The sequence below is a fragment of the Cetorhinus maximus genome, chromosome 24 (assembly GCF_964194155.1).
Source record: "Cetorhinus maximus chromosome 24, sCetMax3.hap1.1, whole genome shotgun sequence".
NCBI classification, from domain to species: Eukaryota; Metazoa; Chordata; class Chondrichthyes; order Lamniformes; family Cetorhinidae; genus Cetorhinus; species Cetorhinus maximus.
Window position 1 is genome coordinate 15,778,688 of NC_135902.1, and position 16,135 is coordinate 15,794,822.

Consider the following 16,135-nt stretch of genomic DNA (forward strand, 5'->3'; position numbering starts at 1 on the left):
AAGGAATTTACTGCTGATTGAATAAACCACCTCAGCTGCTGTAGGCTGAAGCTCCACTGGTTCCAAATAAAAGGTTGAAGAACGTTCCATGAAAGACAGTGAATCATTCAAATGCTGGGCATCATCTGATTTTTCTCCGATTCCTAGAAGCATGCCAACATTGCCAATTAATAGGATGTACATTGACAATGGAGAATATAGAGAGAATCAACGATCTGTTGTCCCTTGAAATGAAGAGGAACAGTAATCCTGCCTTTGTTTGGAAGGTCTGTGCCACCTGGACCTTGTAATTTGATGACTGGTGGATGAAGGGGTATTGGCTGAAGCCAGTCGAGATCATCTGCTAATATGTTAACAGCAGCTCCAGTATCAATTTTAGAGGTGATATCAAAGACTTGAACTTGCACTCTAACTGACTGGATGAAGATTATCAACTTCCCCTAGGAACTCTGTAATTTTGTCTTCACCCTAGTTTCCAATTTCTCGGATGGAGTATGTTTCATTAATACTTTCTTGTCTTCTACCTCAATTAAAGTTGTTGGATTTGCAGAAGTGCGTGAAATGTCCGGTTTTGCCGCAGTGGAAGCATTCTGCGCCCCCTGCTGGGCCGCCCTGGCGTCTACGTTGGGTTTTCGCACCTCAACGCCAGCATCTCAAAATGCCTGCCGGCGTGGGGTTTCTCACCTTTCGCCTGCTTTGGCAGGCTTTCTTGTGGGTGGTGCTGCTGCCTGTGGACTTATCCAGTCAACAGAGTCATGTGAAGCCTCGTAGTCATGTTGAATTACAGCCAGGTTAGGTTGTCTAAGCTCAGCCTGCCCCGAGTACTGGAGCACTTGATCTAAAGTAAGGTTGTCTTTGGTCTGCAGAAAGCCAGAGAGTTTGTCATCTCAGATGCCCATGGCTATGCAATGAGGGATCAGCTCGTCCTTCAGTGCCTCGTATCTGCAAGTACTAGCTAGGCGATATAGGTCGGTTAGAAATAATTCAAATGATTCCCCAGGTAATTGGGATCTTTGGTTAAAACATGCTCATTCTTTTGCTAAGTTTCGCTTCTGGCTAAAATAGGTGTCAAAGGCTTTGAGATAGGTCTCAAAGTCCACAGTGGACTCCTCTGCTCCCTCCCTCAAGAGAACATCATCTGCTGCTGGGCCTACAACATAAGAAAGGAACTGACTTGATGCTTTCGCTCTTTAGTGTGAAGGCCTGATGCTGCTTGATAGCAAAGGAAATGGCGTTTTCATAATTCCCACTTCTGGCCTCTCCGCAGGCCCTCGAGACAGTCAAACGTGCATGGTAGGGGCAGACGCTGCTCAGGTACAGTGATAATTACCTCTCCAGTGAACCTCCTCCTTCCATCAATTCAGAAGCATGAGCTCCTATCAAGGTTTACTTCACTCTGTTGTTCCTTCAATAGCACCAATGTATTTTTTACACAGATATCTTCACTGCTGCCACCATGTTCTGGAATGGTCCTTCTAATCTATGGAGTCTAGACATGGTACTTGGTTACTGGACAGACATACTCTGGTACTCGCTAAAAACTTGTTTATTAGTATTACATCTAAACAAGTTACATAGTAGGCATGTTGTTCCTGGGCATGGTATTCCAACCTCTCTCTCTCTTTCTCGGTCAAGAGTCTAACACATGACTGACTGATGTCAGTGATTATCTATGTCATACATTAGCATATCCCATCTGTTAACCCTTTATGCTAACGGGGTGTAAATTGGGACGGGGTGTAAATCTGGCGGGTGTTAATGAGACAGGTTGTAAATTGGGTAGGGCGTTTAAATTGTGGGTGAGTGTAAATTAGACGGGTGTAAATCAGACAGGTATAATTTGGGCCGAGGTGTGGATAGGGTGGGTTTAAATTTGATCAACTATTTGACAGCGACTCTTTCCCATGGGATCAGTTGGGTCAAATTTACACTTGAGGACCATCGCACTCCACCAAGCCCTACATGTTTAACATGCTCACTGGCTGTCCCATTTGGACAGCTAGAGCTTGTCCATCTTATCCGACTTGAATGCCAGCTGTCTGTTTTGACGGTTCGATTTGCAGCTCAGGCAAACACAGGGTTCACTGTGGCTGCCGAGAGTGCAACTTGTACTAAACTGAATCAAAAATATCTTTATTTTAATATGAACACTAGTTCTCACCTCCTGACATCCCATCAATGTGATGATTGACAGGGAGAAACGTGAACAGCGTGTGGATTTTTAAAAAAAAGCAATCACATTCAGTTCAATTCGGCAAACATTAATGTTGCATATGAGAGACTCACTTTAAAACAAAAGTGCAATTATTTGCTGAAGTTTAATGGTTAGGAAACTGTTGTTGATTTCAATCCACCATAAAAAATAGTCTGACCTTTAATGCTGAGGAGGCCGAAGGGTTATAAATCACTTGCATTAATGAACCTGTGAAGGTTGGGGTTAATATACCAGATTCAACATTGCCAATCCTTAAGAATTGCCCTCAGAGTTTCCAAGAATTACAGATTAATCCCTGATACATTGTTGGAAGCAAACATGTGGGAGGAAAATCGTAAGGGACGTTATAAGGAAATTATCGGCTGGATTTTAAGATCCCCCGCCTTTGGGAGTGGTTTCGGTGCGGGTGGGGGAACCATATAAAATATGCAGTGCTATGCTGGCCCACTACCTGCCCGCCCATGATATGGTGGGTGGGTAAGGCACCCACTAGGCTGCCTGCCTTTAAGCCTATTGAGGCCCTTAATTAAGTGGCAATTAAGGGACTCAATCTGTCTTCACTGCCATAATAGGTTGGGCAGTGGAAGGCGGGCAAGAGTGGGAAGGCTGTTTTTTCACCAAAAATAGGTGGAAGGGTGGGAAAGAAGGAGGTGGTACTTCCTTCGGGGTGTGCCCTCTGCACATTGGGGGTACCCCCGCTAAGATCGTATCAATCCCTCCCTTGTGCCTCCCTACCCGGCCTCCAAAACCTGCCCCTATCCCCTTTGCTCCCTTCCCTAGGGTGGCTGATCCCTCCTCGCCAAGAAACCCCAGACTCTTACCTTGTCAGGCATCCACGGTACTTCTTCCTGGGGCTTCCTTGTAGTCCCAGCGGCACCCACCTCTCTTCAGGTGCTGCTGAGATTGCAAGAGCTGCCACCCAGTTAGGTTGGCCAGCAGCTGTCGAGGGCAGGATTTCCTTCCACTAAAGAACAGAAGACCCACTGTCGGCTTGTTCACAACACCCACAGTACGTTATCACTGAGAGGTAACCTCATTCAAAGTTGACCCTACTTCCGGGTGCAGGGTGGGGTGGTGAACAATACACCCTCCATCCTGCCCTCGGCCCCTGTAAAATTTAGCCTGATGTTTCTTCTTCAGTTTTTAAACACCTTTGTATGCACTCTTGCATTCTGAAGATCTATGCTGCCAATGGTAGAGAATTATGAATTAGAGGATTGCAGGTATCTCGGGGGGTTGTGGGATTTGAGGAGATTACAGAAATAGGGAGGGGGAGGCCATGGAGGGGTTTGAAAATAAGGATGAGCTTTTTAAAATCAAGACGTTGCTTGACTGGTAGCCAAAGTCAATCAGTGAGCAGAGGGAGGAATAGGGCAACAGGACTTTCTGCGATTTAAGAAACAGGCAGCAGAGTTTTGGGTGACCTCAAGTTTACGAAGGGTAGAGTGTGGAAGGCCAGTCAGGGGTGCATTGAGACAGTTGAGTCTGGTGGTAATAAAGGCATGGATGAGGGTTTCAGCAGCAGATGAGCTGAGACAAGGGCAAATTCAGGTGATTTCATCCTCACTTAACATGCATCCTTTACAGTAATCAGGAGTTGACATTTTCCCTTCTGGGCACATGGACATTGAGAGAGCTCTTACAGCACCTCTAGACATCATTGAACCCAGCACAGCTCAGTCACTGAATTTGGGATCTTTCAGCTCTGCAACTTGATTTCTTGCATCAGAGTGCACTTCTCAGTTCAGAGACCCATTGAACAGCTTATGTACTTGATTCTCATCATCCAGGTTTCCTACTCCTGGTGACTATTCAGTGACTATTGGAGAACTTCCCTGTGTCAGAGGCTCAGCAATGATGCCCTGCAAAGGTTAAGTGGCCTGGCAATGCTTGCTGCCTTTACTCATATATAAAGAATGAACTCTACCTACATTTGTAAATCTGTCACGTCTTGTGTTAAGACTTTGGACTTAGAGAATAATAAGAATATAAGAAATAGGATCAGGATAACCAAACGGCCACTTGAACCTGTTCCATCCAAAGAGTTCAAAAATCTGCCTATCTCAGCCTTAAGTATATTTAATACTGAAGCATCCACAATTCTCTGGGGTAGAGAATTGCAGAGCTTCACAACGCGTTCAGTGAAGAAATTTCTCGTTATCTCAATCCTAAATGATCCAGAGATTGTGTCCCCGTGTTCTAGATTCCCCAGCCAGGGGAAACGAGCTCTCAGTGCCTATACCTTCTCATTCTTCCGAACACCAGAGAATATAGGCCCAATTTACTCAGCCTCTCATCATAGGGCAAACCCCTCTCCCCAGGGACCAATCTAGTGAAGCTTTGCTGTACCATCTCCAATGCAAATGTATCTTTCCTTAAATATGGAGACCAAAATTGCACACAGTGTACCAGATGCGGTCTCACCAAAGCCCTGTACACTTGTAGCAAAACTTCCTTATTCTTATACTCCAATATCCTTGCAATTAAGGCCAACATGTTATTTGCCTTTCTAAATGCTTGCTACCTGCATACTAACTTTCTGTATTCATTGTACAAGTACACCCACGTCCACCTGAACATCAATATTTATAAATTTCATGCCTTTTGAAAAATATTCTGCTTTTCCATACTTATTACCAAAGTGAAGAATTTCATACATCGTCACATTATACTGTCACCTTGTGGCCCACTCACTTAACTTGTCTGTATTTCCTTGCTGCCTCTCTGTGTTCTCCTCATAGCTTATATTTTAACCCAGCTTTGTATTGTCAGCAAATTTAGATACATTACTTTCTGTCTCTTTGTTTAAGTCATGAATATATATTGTAAATAGCTGAGGGTCCAGCAGTGTTCCTTGTGGCACTCCCCTAGTCACAGCCTGCCAACTTGAAAATGCCCTGTTTGTTCTGGCGTTTTGCTTCTTGCCCGTTAATCCATCCCCTATCGATGCTAATTTTTTACCTCCAACTCCATGAGCCCTTACCTTGTGTATTAACCTTTTGTGTGGCGCCTTATTGAATGCCTTTCAGAAATCCAAGTGTACTATATCTACTGGTTCCCCTTTATCTACCCTACTAGTTACATCCTCAAAAATTTCTAATAAATTTGTCAAGCACAATGTCCCTTTTGTAAAAGCATGTTGACTTTGTCTGATCATACTTTGATTTTCTAGGTGGGTTGTTACAGCTTCCTTAATAACAGATTCCAGCATTTGCTTGACCACTGATGTCAGGCTAAAAGGCCTATTGTTTGTTGTTTGTCCTCTCCCTCTTTTCTTGAATAGCGATGTTATGTTTGCTAACTTCCAATTTCCTGGGACCATTCTACAATCTAGGGAATTTTGGAAAACCATCACCAGCACATCCACTATCTCTGCAGCTATCCCTTTTAGAACTTAGGATGAAGGCCCTCAGGTCCCCAGGGATTTGTCAGCTTTTAGTCCCTTAAGTTTCTCTAATACTTCTTCTCTGCCAATATTCATTACCTTAAGTTGCTCACTCTTATTGGCCCCTTGGTTTTCCCCTAGTTCCAGCATTGAAAGTTGGAGGAAGGGACATCTGAAACTAATGTGTCACAGCTAGAGGTAGTAATACTTCAGCTGCAAATGAAGCAGCTTGATATAGAAAGAGATAGAGAAAGGCAAAAGCATGAATTAGAAGAAAAAGAGAAAGAGAGAAATGAAAATACTTGAAAAAGAAAGGAGAAAGGGAAAGAAATAGAAATGTAAAAAGCTTCAATGGGAAAAAGAGGAAATAAAATAAAAGATTACAAGAGATAGAAATGCGAAAGCTTGAACTTCCTTCAGAGAGGGAAGATAGCAAATGAGGAAAGAGAGAGGGAAAGAGATAGAGAGCTTCAGAGAGAGAAAGATGCCAGACAGCATGAATTGTCTGAAGTGAAACTTAGAATAAAGGAAGAAAGGAGAGATCGTGATTCAGATGGCGAGTTTGATTCTTTTGAGGAATTTGATTTAACTAAGAATCTTAGGTTAGTGCCTACATTTACAAAGGATGGAGTTGACAGATATTTCACCTCATTCGAAAATATAGCTATGAAATTTAATTGGCCAAGAGCTGTTTGAACTATCATGTTACAGAGCGTTTCGTCAGTCATAGCAATGAATGCATATGCAAGCTTATCAGAGGAACAATCTGCAGACTACGAGATAGTAAAGAAGGCAATCAATGCTAAATGCTGATGAACTTGTCCCTGAAGCTTATCAGTTGAAGTTTGGGACTATAAGAAAGAGACCTCATCAGACTCTCGTACAGTTTGCAAGAGAAAAATAAATTATCTGGGATCAATGGTTAAAATTAGACAAGATTTTTGAAAAAATAAGAGAGGTTATGATTATGGAAGAATTTAGAAATAGCATTCCAGTAAAGATTAAGACATATTTAGATGAAAGACAAAGCAAAAAGGTCAGGGAAGCTGCTGTTTTAGCTGATACTTATGATATTTCACACAAACAGGTGAGTGTAGGAAAAGGGTCATATGGAAATCAGGAAGGAAATTGAAGACTTAGAAAATCTAATGATGGTAAAAGTGTTAGTAATAAGGATCAAGCTGAAGGATGCCAATCTATTAAAGATGGAAAAGTGGGCAGTAGAGTTGAAGGAAGGAAACTGATATGTTACCCATTGTAATAAGGCTGGGCATATGAGATCAAATTGTTGGAGGTTAAACAGGAGACTGATTACAGTGATAGAAACTCAGAAGATTTCTGTAAGTAGGAGTATGGTGGGCTCTGGGATTCACATGCAAGACAAACCAATGGCTTTTGTACAGGTGAGGGAGGAAGAATCAGTGGTAGTTAGAGAAGTGGGAATGTGTTCACAACCTATCCAAGGAAGTTCTGAAGAGTGCGTTAGAGATGTTTAAAGATTTTATATGCAAAGGGAAAGTATATCCATGTTTACAGGGAAGAGCAGGAAAGGATGTCAAAATCTTAAGGGACACGGGGAGTATGGCGGGGGGGCGGGGGGGTTGTGGGGCTGGTGTGGGGGGGTGGTGCTAGCCAGTCCTTAATGTTATGGGATAGTGCCATCTGTTGTCCAGGAGGGTTATTGCAGGAGAGAGTGCTAATTAGTGGGATCCATGAGGGAGTCAGTTCTGTTGAAGGGTCATTCGGACTCGAAACGTTAACTGTGTTCCTCTCCGCAGATGCTGCCAGACCTGCTGAGTTTTTCCAGGTATTTTTGTTTTTGTTAGGGAGTCAAACCTATTTCATTGTAGAAATTAAATTTAAAAAGTGATTTGAAAACAGAAGAGGTGATTGTTGGGGTAGTAGAAAAATTACCCATTGCAGGGGTTCAATTTATTCTAGGGAATGATATAACTGGATCACAGATATTGACTATGCCTACTGTAGTAGAGCAGCCTTTTGAGGCACAATCAACAGAGGTTTTACAGAAAAAGCATCCTAGATTGTTTCCAGATTGTGTCGTGATGTACAAGTGATACAGGGAGAAGAAGAACCTAAAACACAGGGGGAGGATGCTGAAATTCATTTGGCTGGATCAATCTTTGAAAAGATTACTTAGGAAGAGAAAGTTAGAGAGGATGAGGTTAAGGTGTTTAGTTCACTGAAGTTAGTGGAGTTCCAGCAAAAGGATCCAGGCTTAAAGCAGTTATACCAGACAGCTTATTCTGAAATAGAAGCAGGATACATTCCAGAGTGTTATTGCATTAAGAACAATGTGTTAATGGGGAAATGAAGACCACATCATGTTCCAGCAAATGAAAAGTGGGCAATAGTGCACTAAGTAGTGATACCATCTGGTACCAGATGGAATGAAATTTTGGGAGTGGCTCATGAAATTCCAATGGCTGGACATTTGGGAATTAGGGAAACTCAAGTTCAGATACAAAAACGTTTCTATTGGCCTGGATTACATAAAGATGTAGCCAAATTCTGTCAAACATGTCACACATGTCGGGAAATGGGAAAACCTCAGTCAGTAATTAAACCTGCACTTTAATTCCAATTCCAGAGTTTGAGGAACCTTTTAACAGGGTTCTGATTGATTGTGTAGGACCTCTCCCTAAGATGAAAAACAGAAATCAGTACTTACTGACAATCATGGATATGCCCACAAGATTTCCAGAAGTAATACCTTTCAGGAAAATTACAGCAAAGGTGATTGTAGAGGATTTAACCAAATTCTTTAGAAGATATGGATTACCAAAAGAAATACAGTTAGATCAGGGTTCGAATTTTCATGTCACAGCTGTTTAAAGAAATAATGAACAGCTTAAGAATAAAGCAATTTAGGTCTTCAGCCTATCGCCCTGAATTACAAGGTGCCTTAGAAAGGTGTTATCAGATTTTAAATACTATGATTAGAACATATAGTCAAGTCTATCCACATGATTGGGATCGAGGGATTCCATTCTTGGCATTTGCTATTAGGGATGCCCCTAATGAGTTAGCAGGGTTCAGTCTTTTTGAGTTAATTTATGGTCATGAAGTAAGGGGACCACTCAAATTGATTTAGGAGAAATTAATTAGTCAAAGTTCTGAAACCACTCTCCTGGATTATATGATGAAATTCAGGGAAAGATTAAGTGAGGCACGTGAGCTAGCTAGGAAACATTTAAAGATATCTCAACAAGTGATGAAGGCAAATGCAGATAAAAGGGCAAAGACTCAAAGTTTTGTGGTTGGGGAAAAAGTGTTAGTATTGTTGCCAGTGTCAGGCAAGGTTGAAGGCAAGGTTTAGTGGACCTTACCAGATCGAAAAGGGACTGAGTGAGATAAAGCATGTAGTGAATACCCAAGATAGAAGAGTCAGCGAGTGTGCCATGTACATATTCTCAAAAAATACTTTGACAGAGAGGATAAACAGGAGGAGGTGCTGGCAGTTGTGAGTAAGGAAAAGGGGGTGGAGATTAAGGATTCTGAAATTGACCTTCTTCTGATTAAATTGAACAATGACGAAGTACTTAAGAATCTAAATGTGATGGTAGGGTACCTTCCAGAAAAGTGTTGGAGTGATTTAAAAGAGCTATTGCAGTCACATAAAGCAATTTGTGGGAATAAACCAAGGAAAACAGTTTTAGCTGTGCATGATGTTGATATAAGGGATTCAGATTCAATAAGGCAACACCCATATAGATTAAATCCAGTAAAATTAACTCAAGTGTGGAAAGACTTTGAATTTATGCTTCCAAATGACATCATAGAGCCCACTCACAGGAATTGGAGTTCACCCATTGTAATGGTGCCGAAACTGGATGGGTCACAAAGAATATGTATTGATTACCGAAAAGTGAATGCAGTAACAAAGGCAGACTCATATGCTATTCCATGATTGAAGGATTGTATGGAGAAAGTGGGACAGTCAACATTTATCACAAAAATTGACTTGCTGCGAGGATATTGGCAAGTATCCTTGTCAGAAAGGGTAAAAGAGATGTCAACTCTTGTGATGCTAGATGGTCTATATCAATGCAAAGTAATGCCCTTTGGTATGAAAAATGCACCAGCAACATTTCAGAGACTAACAAACAAAGTGATTGAAGGACTGAGCACTTGTGCTGTTTATATTGATGACTTACTAGTATTCAGTCCAATGTGGGAGGAACATTTACAACATTTAAATGAACTGTTTGATCGACTGCAGGAAGCCAATTTGCTTACAAAATTTGGCTAAAAGTGAATTTGCAAAATCGCAAGTTACATATTTAAGCCACATTGTTGGACATGGTCAAGTGGCCCCATGAGATGCAAAAGTAAAAGCTATTGTAGTATTCCCAGTTCCTACAACAAAACTGGAAGTTTTGAGAATTCTAGACATGAGTGGATTTTATTGGAAATTTGTGCCAAATTTCAGCAGTGTAATTACTGCACTGACTGGATTATTAAAAAAGTATAGAAAATTCAAATGGACACTGGAATGTCAGAGTGCATTCGACAGCTTGAAAGCTGTACTAACTAATGCACCGGTTCTATCAGCACCTGGTTATACAAAGCAGTTTAAGTTGGCTATTGATGCCAGTGATGTGGGTGTTGGTGCTATATTGCTACAAGAAGATGAACTGGGAATTGGGAGCCGGTAGGATATTTCTCAAGGAAGTTGAATGTACACCAGAAGAAATATTCCATTATAGAGAAAGAAACTTTAAGTTTGGTGTTAGCTTTGCAGCATTTTGAAGTGTGTGTCGCAAACAATTCTTCAAAGACAGTTATATATACTGACCTTTGAAGTTTGTGGAGCAGTTTCGAAACAAAAACGCCAGTCTGTTTCGATGGAGTTTATTATTGCAATCATTCAATTTACAAGTTATCCACGTGGCTGGATGAGAAAATTTAATTGCTAATACGTTGTCAAGAGTTTAAAATTCAGAAGAACTTGGATATTGGCAAATGGAGAATGGACTGGAATAAACTCTATTTTTAACAACAGGCTTGTATATATATTTTCATGATTGATGCATGTACACTATAGCGTAATAGTTTTGTTTGTATAGATAAATGTAATAAGGAATATGAAATGGGTTGAGAAAATGAAACCATCTTTTTGAAAATATGATGGTTCTTTTTTTGCAAGGAGGGAGGTGTGAGAATGGATGTTACTTTTAAAAATATGTTTGGGGAGTATTGTGTAATTCTGTGAAGAAGGCCATGTGTCTGTGTTTGTGTGTTTGTGTGCCTGTGTTTGTGTGTCTGTGTTTGTGTGCATAAATGATTTAATTAAGCTTTGGAAAACTAGAGACAGATTTCCTGGGAGGTAAGACAAGCAAGAATAGAGGTGTTAGGTGTGCATTTGTAATGAGATATTGTGGTGGGTTTGAGGTACAAGTAAATAGGTTGGATCTCACATTTGCAGTTTTAGATAAGTTGAGAGTTGTTTGAATATCAAAGGGAAGTCAAAGGTGGCAATAAACATTTATGCATCTTACAGGTATTCCATGGGTAAACAGAAGAGGGTATATTACATTGTATTGACCCAAAAGCTGAGACAAAATAGAAACATGAAAGATTTTATTTTTGGAAGGGTTTGAGTTTCAAGGAGGCGTGAGAACAATGGAACCCGAGATGAAAGGAGGAGAAAGGTATTTTAGAGTTACTTTGGAGAGCTTAGTTGGTTGGCTGTTAGCTGTTGGCTGTGCGAGGAAGATCTCCTGGAAACAGCTCTAGGCTGGGATAAAGATGCAGTTTGAATCAGCCATCCAGTCTAGCCAGAAAAACCTTGGAATGCCTTTATTAAAGCTATAGCAGTTTGCCTTGGGTAATATTACTGGATTTTAATAGTTAAACATCCATAAGGGAGAGTTGCCTGGAAGGTATTGACTTGTGGGCCTGATCAAGTAGGGAGTCTTTTGGGGTAATGTTTTGTAAGACTAATTTCAACTGTGAAACTAATCTTGTGTGCTAAAGTTTTCTTTTCTCCTTGTTAATAAAATTTTTACTTTTAATTTTTAAAATCCCAAAAGTGTCACTGGACTTCTTGCTGCAGAGAGCAGTACGTTTCCTTCTCGTTTCCAGAATACGAAACAAAGGGCTGTAAGCCAAATTTCCCTCTGGGATTTGGCTTTCTCAACAATTAACATCTGCTGTGGCTATAACAATGGGAATAATGTAGGAAAATGGTGTGAGGTAGATGATCAGCCACGATCAAGTTGAATAATGGAGCAGACTCGAGGGGTCAAATGGCCTACTCCTGCTGCTATTTCCTATGTTCCTTTGTCCCTATGTTCCTTCCCCTCAGATTCATAAAATTGTTTGTGTTAACTGGGAATGCTACGCAAATTGTGAACATTAGTGCAGTTGTGTTCTTCTTTAAGGCCTTTGTGACTGGTTGGTTATGCATTAATTTTAATATGTATGAAAAGACATATCTGACGTATGCAGATCTGATCTTGTACTACTTATGTGCAGACACTAACAAACTATCTGTATGCTAATAGGTACAAAATGAAAACATAATGGCTTTCAGATACTTCATGGCTGCTTAACCTTTAAAGGGATGTACAAGGCTTTCAAAAGAGCTTTTCCAATTTATGTCAAAACTGTCTCTGATGAAAAGATTCCATTGAATGTTAATCTCATGGTTTGCATTTCAAATGTACCCCTCTTTAAAATTCTGAAACATCAGTGTCTGTGTTTTGCAGTAATGGAAAGAAAAGTTGTCTTCAGCTTCAAACCCTTACTCCTTCTTCTCCCCAATATATTAATGGATGTGTATCAAAATGGCAGGTGGTGGCCACTTTGCTTCCTGGTCCAGAATCAGATGTAATTCATTAATAACAACCTGTGTTATTTTGCCTTGCACCATCATCTCTTTTGTCATTTAATAACTCCACCCCATCGCAGTCCTTCTCTTTTGTCCTTTCCCTTTCCCTGTTTCCCTGCCTCCGTAATTCCTTAAAAGCTCTTCATCTCAAGCTCCTTCCAATTCTGATAAAAGGTCATTGACCTGATATGTTAAATCTTTCTCTTTCCACAGGTGCCTCCTGACCTGCTGAGAGTTTCTGTAATTTCCTGTTTTTATTTCAGATTGCCAGCATCTGCTGTATTTTGCTTTTATTTTAGTGAATTCACTTGTATTAATAGCCAGATATTGCCCAATTTGGACATATTGAGCCAGATTATCATGAAGGACACGGGCATTAGGAGTCAGGAAAGTTCCTGACCCTGCAAGCCTCTCTCCATTAAGGCGGTCCCCAACCTGCCATATTTTCATTCCAGGGAGTTAGGAGTGGGATAGAATTGGGCCCATCACCTCCAGGGGCAGTCCTCAGGCAGCAATGGAGGTGAGCAGATGGTGCGTCAGGCAGGCCGGAACATCCAGTTCTGTTTATTGGGACGTCAGCCCATTTGTAATGATGGATGCCAGGCCCTCAAACGATCAGTCATCCCGCCTTCACTCCATCACCCACCCTACATGGCCCCCATAACCACTTCATACCCCTCATGTATCCTCCATACCCACTCTTCCAGAATCCACGATGTACAGACCAGTGAGCCATTAGCAAGTCTGGCAAGTCTTTAAAATAATCCTGGAAGTGACACAAATAAGTAGAGGTTTTGAAAAGAACCTTTGAAAAAAATGGCTCCACTTACAACCTCTTAAAGTTGTCAGTCAATTACAACCAGTCATCCACTCATAGTATCAGTATCAAAAGCTTTTCGCCACTTCAGACCTCTTAATCTTGCGTAAATAAACATACAAGCAGTGAAAAAGACTCTTCAAAGAAACAATAAGTTATTACAAGGTAATAAAGATGTCAATTAGAAAAGCTTCCCCTCTCCCTGCTGCTGTATCAACATTGCTTGCTGAGATTTAGGTGCATTAGCCATTCTTGGAGTTTAGCCAGGCAATCATAATGATACCATCTGGCAACTGTATCAACAAAAGCAGGCTGAACAGATTAGTGTGGAAGGGTTAATATGATAAAAAAAACACTTTTACTCCCAATCTTGTTCCTTATTATGTACTATTGTAGGCTCAAATGTAACACTGTGGCCCATATTTTCACCATGGCAGAGAACCTCTCCATCATGGCGAAAATCCCGGAAATGGCAAGAAGTTCTAAATCCAGCCTTAAACAAGGGATGCTCCATTTTTGCAGGAGCAGGAGAGCAGTCAGGCTAGTTCATGGAGGCAGCTGGCCATTGATATCACCAGCTGCTTCCACTGAAGTGGGATTTTTGTAGCCTAGGAGTGTGAAATCCTGAGTGTGCAGATTAGACTAGGTATGAGGAGGTCTGAACTTGATGGATTTATTTGGATAGCCAGGACACTCGTTTGGAGAGGTAATGTACCCCTTTGGATATGATCCCAGAACATCTTTGGGAGAGGTAAGGCACCACTTTGGGAGAGGTAAGGCACCTTTTGGGAGAGGTAAGGCACCCTTTGGGATTGTTAAAAGTAAAAATGATTGTGTGTTAAAAAAAAAGCAAAAAACTCATTGTAACTATCTCAAGCTGTTCAGGAACTGTCCAGCTGGCAAGGAACTGCCCAGCTGTCAAAGAACTGTCAAAGCTGTCAAAGAACTAAAAAAGAATTTTCAAGCTATCAAGGAGCTGTTAAAGCTGTCAAGGAACTGTCAAGGCAGTCAAGGAAGCATCAAAGGATACTAGGTGAGTTGACATGGAGGGATTAAGAACAAAGGGAGGTGGGTGGGTGGCATAGGTTGTCGTAGGGATTATGAGAGGCCATGGGGGGTGGGGGACATGAGGTGGCATAGTTTGGCATGGATGAGGCAGGGACAGTGTGTTGAAGAGGTCAGCGGGGGTGAGGGGTGAGGGCTGTTTTCTCTTTTAATTTTTAAAAAAATAACCTAAACAAAGTGCTGGAGCACAGAGACAGGCCTTCCGCCCAGCCCTCCTCCTCACTTGGCAGTCTCTGCATTTGTTCCCGGGGTGGTGGGCCCGACTTCTAATCCAGCCCGCCCCCACCTCGGCACAAAGTTCAGAACTGAGGGCAGCCATTTTTAAAGGGTTGGGTTCGCAGAGCCGGGAATTCTCCCATCTCTGCGCACCTGACCCAGGAGCGAAAACCTGGGCCTGTGTTTCACATGTAGCCAACACATGTTGATGTTATTAAAGGAGGATTGCTGTCTCCTTAAGCTTTTATGGTGGATGCAGTCCTGGAACAGTCGGATCTGGAAACCTGTCGCATTGCCCCCTCCAGACCAGGGGTTGCATCTGCTGAGGTTTGAACTTTGAACACACGCTCTGGTTTACCTTTTTGGGAGGGAGGAGGGACTAGAGGAGTTGTGGCTTTCTAAGTTCCATCTCACAGAAAGCCTTAGGTCCCATTCCCCTGCTCTTGATTTGAACTCAGATCTCAGACGTTTTATCAACCCGCCACCCGCTTCCACATTCAGCACTTTTTACCTGAAAGAGAAACAGGAAGAGCTCACCTGTAGAATTTTGCAGCGTTCTGAGATACAGGTGTTGTCCTCACAGGGCTGGAACATTCCAAGGGTGACGCAATTCAGCAAGATGACCAACATGCTCATCCGTTCGAACCACGTGAGAGAGGGAGGAGTCAAGGAAACTTCAAGAAATGGGCATAGTAGCAAATTATCACAACCCTCAACTGCAAGGAAGCAATGCACGCAAAACATAAAGGCCTGGATATTTCCTCCCGAGGCGGGTGTGTGGAGTCGGGCAATTTTCTGGCTCGTCACACCCACCTCCAGAAACGGCCTGCCTCAGCTCTCTGGGACTCTGACCCTGTCACGTTGTTCAATATTAGGCCCCTCTAGCCCTCACCCCTCACCTCCCGCCCACTCCCCATGCCCCATCCATGCCAGCTCATGGCAACCTATGACCCCCCAACCGACCACCCTTTACACTCTCCGTTTCAACTCACCCAGTATCCACAATGGGTTGACAGTATCTATTACAGACTTCACTACACAAAAAAAAAACACTCATTCATTAAAGCACGTTCAATACATTTAAATCTTCTTGAGTAATTAATCCTTTATAAAAACAACATTTGTAATCTTAACCCCAAATCAAAGACAGCTAATCATTTAAGAACCTCTTGAATTTGTCCATCAAACTGTGAACTTACAACCCCCTACTGTGAAAATGACAGCTTGTGAAAGCAGTCAAGCAGTATTAGTGCTGAAATAATACTTAGGGTTACGTCAACAAACATCTATTGAAACTGCAAGCATGGGTTTTTTTCAACTCAGGGACACAGTCAGGCTGTCTTTTTAAAATGTAAAGGGCAGGGGCTTAAATAACTCGACAGCTTGAAAGTTCTTCAGACCTTATCCATGCTTTCCAAGCATTTGCAACAACTATAAGAATTCGTAACTCACACTCCGGAATAAGGCCCTCACTCCAGTGAAAATGGGGTCTGCGTGAACTCAGCGCTGAATTCAAATGGCCCTGCTGAGTTCAGGTGTTCCCCACGTATGATTCACGCCCAACCCCCTTTCCCCGACCGGCGA

General features: G+C 41.9%; 1 protein-coding gene across 1 annotated transcript in view; it reads right to left on the reverse strand.

The window, feature by feature from the left end:
• The window catches only part of cacna1g (calcium channel, voltage-dependent, T type, alpha 1G subunit), a 1,015,897-nt gene that overhangs the window by 362,545 nt on the left and 637,217 nt on the right, over nucleotides 1-16,135 (reverse strand). The window contains exon 2 of the mRNA XM_078570777.1: nucleotides 15,089-15,200. Coding sequence (XP_078426903.1) covers nucleotides 15,089-15,200 — 112 coding nt within the window. The remainder of the gene's footprint in view (nucleotides 1-15,088; nucleotides 15,201-16,135) is intronic.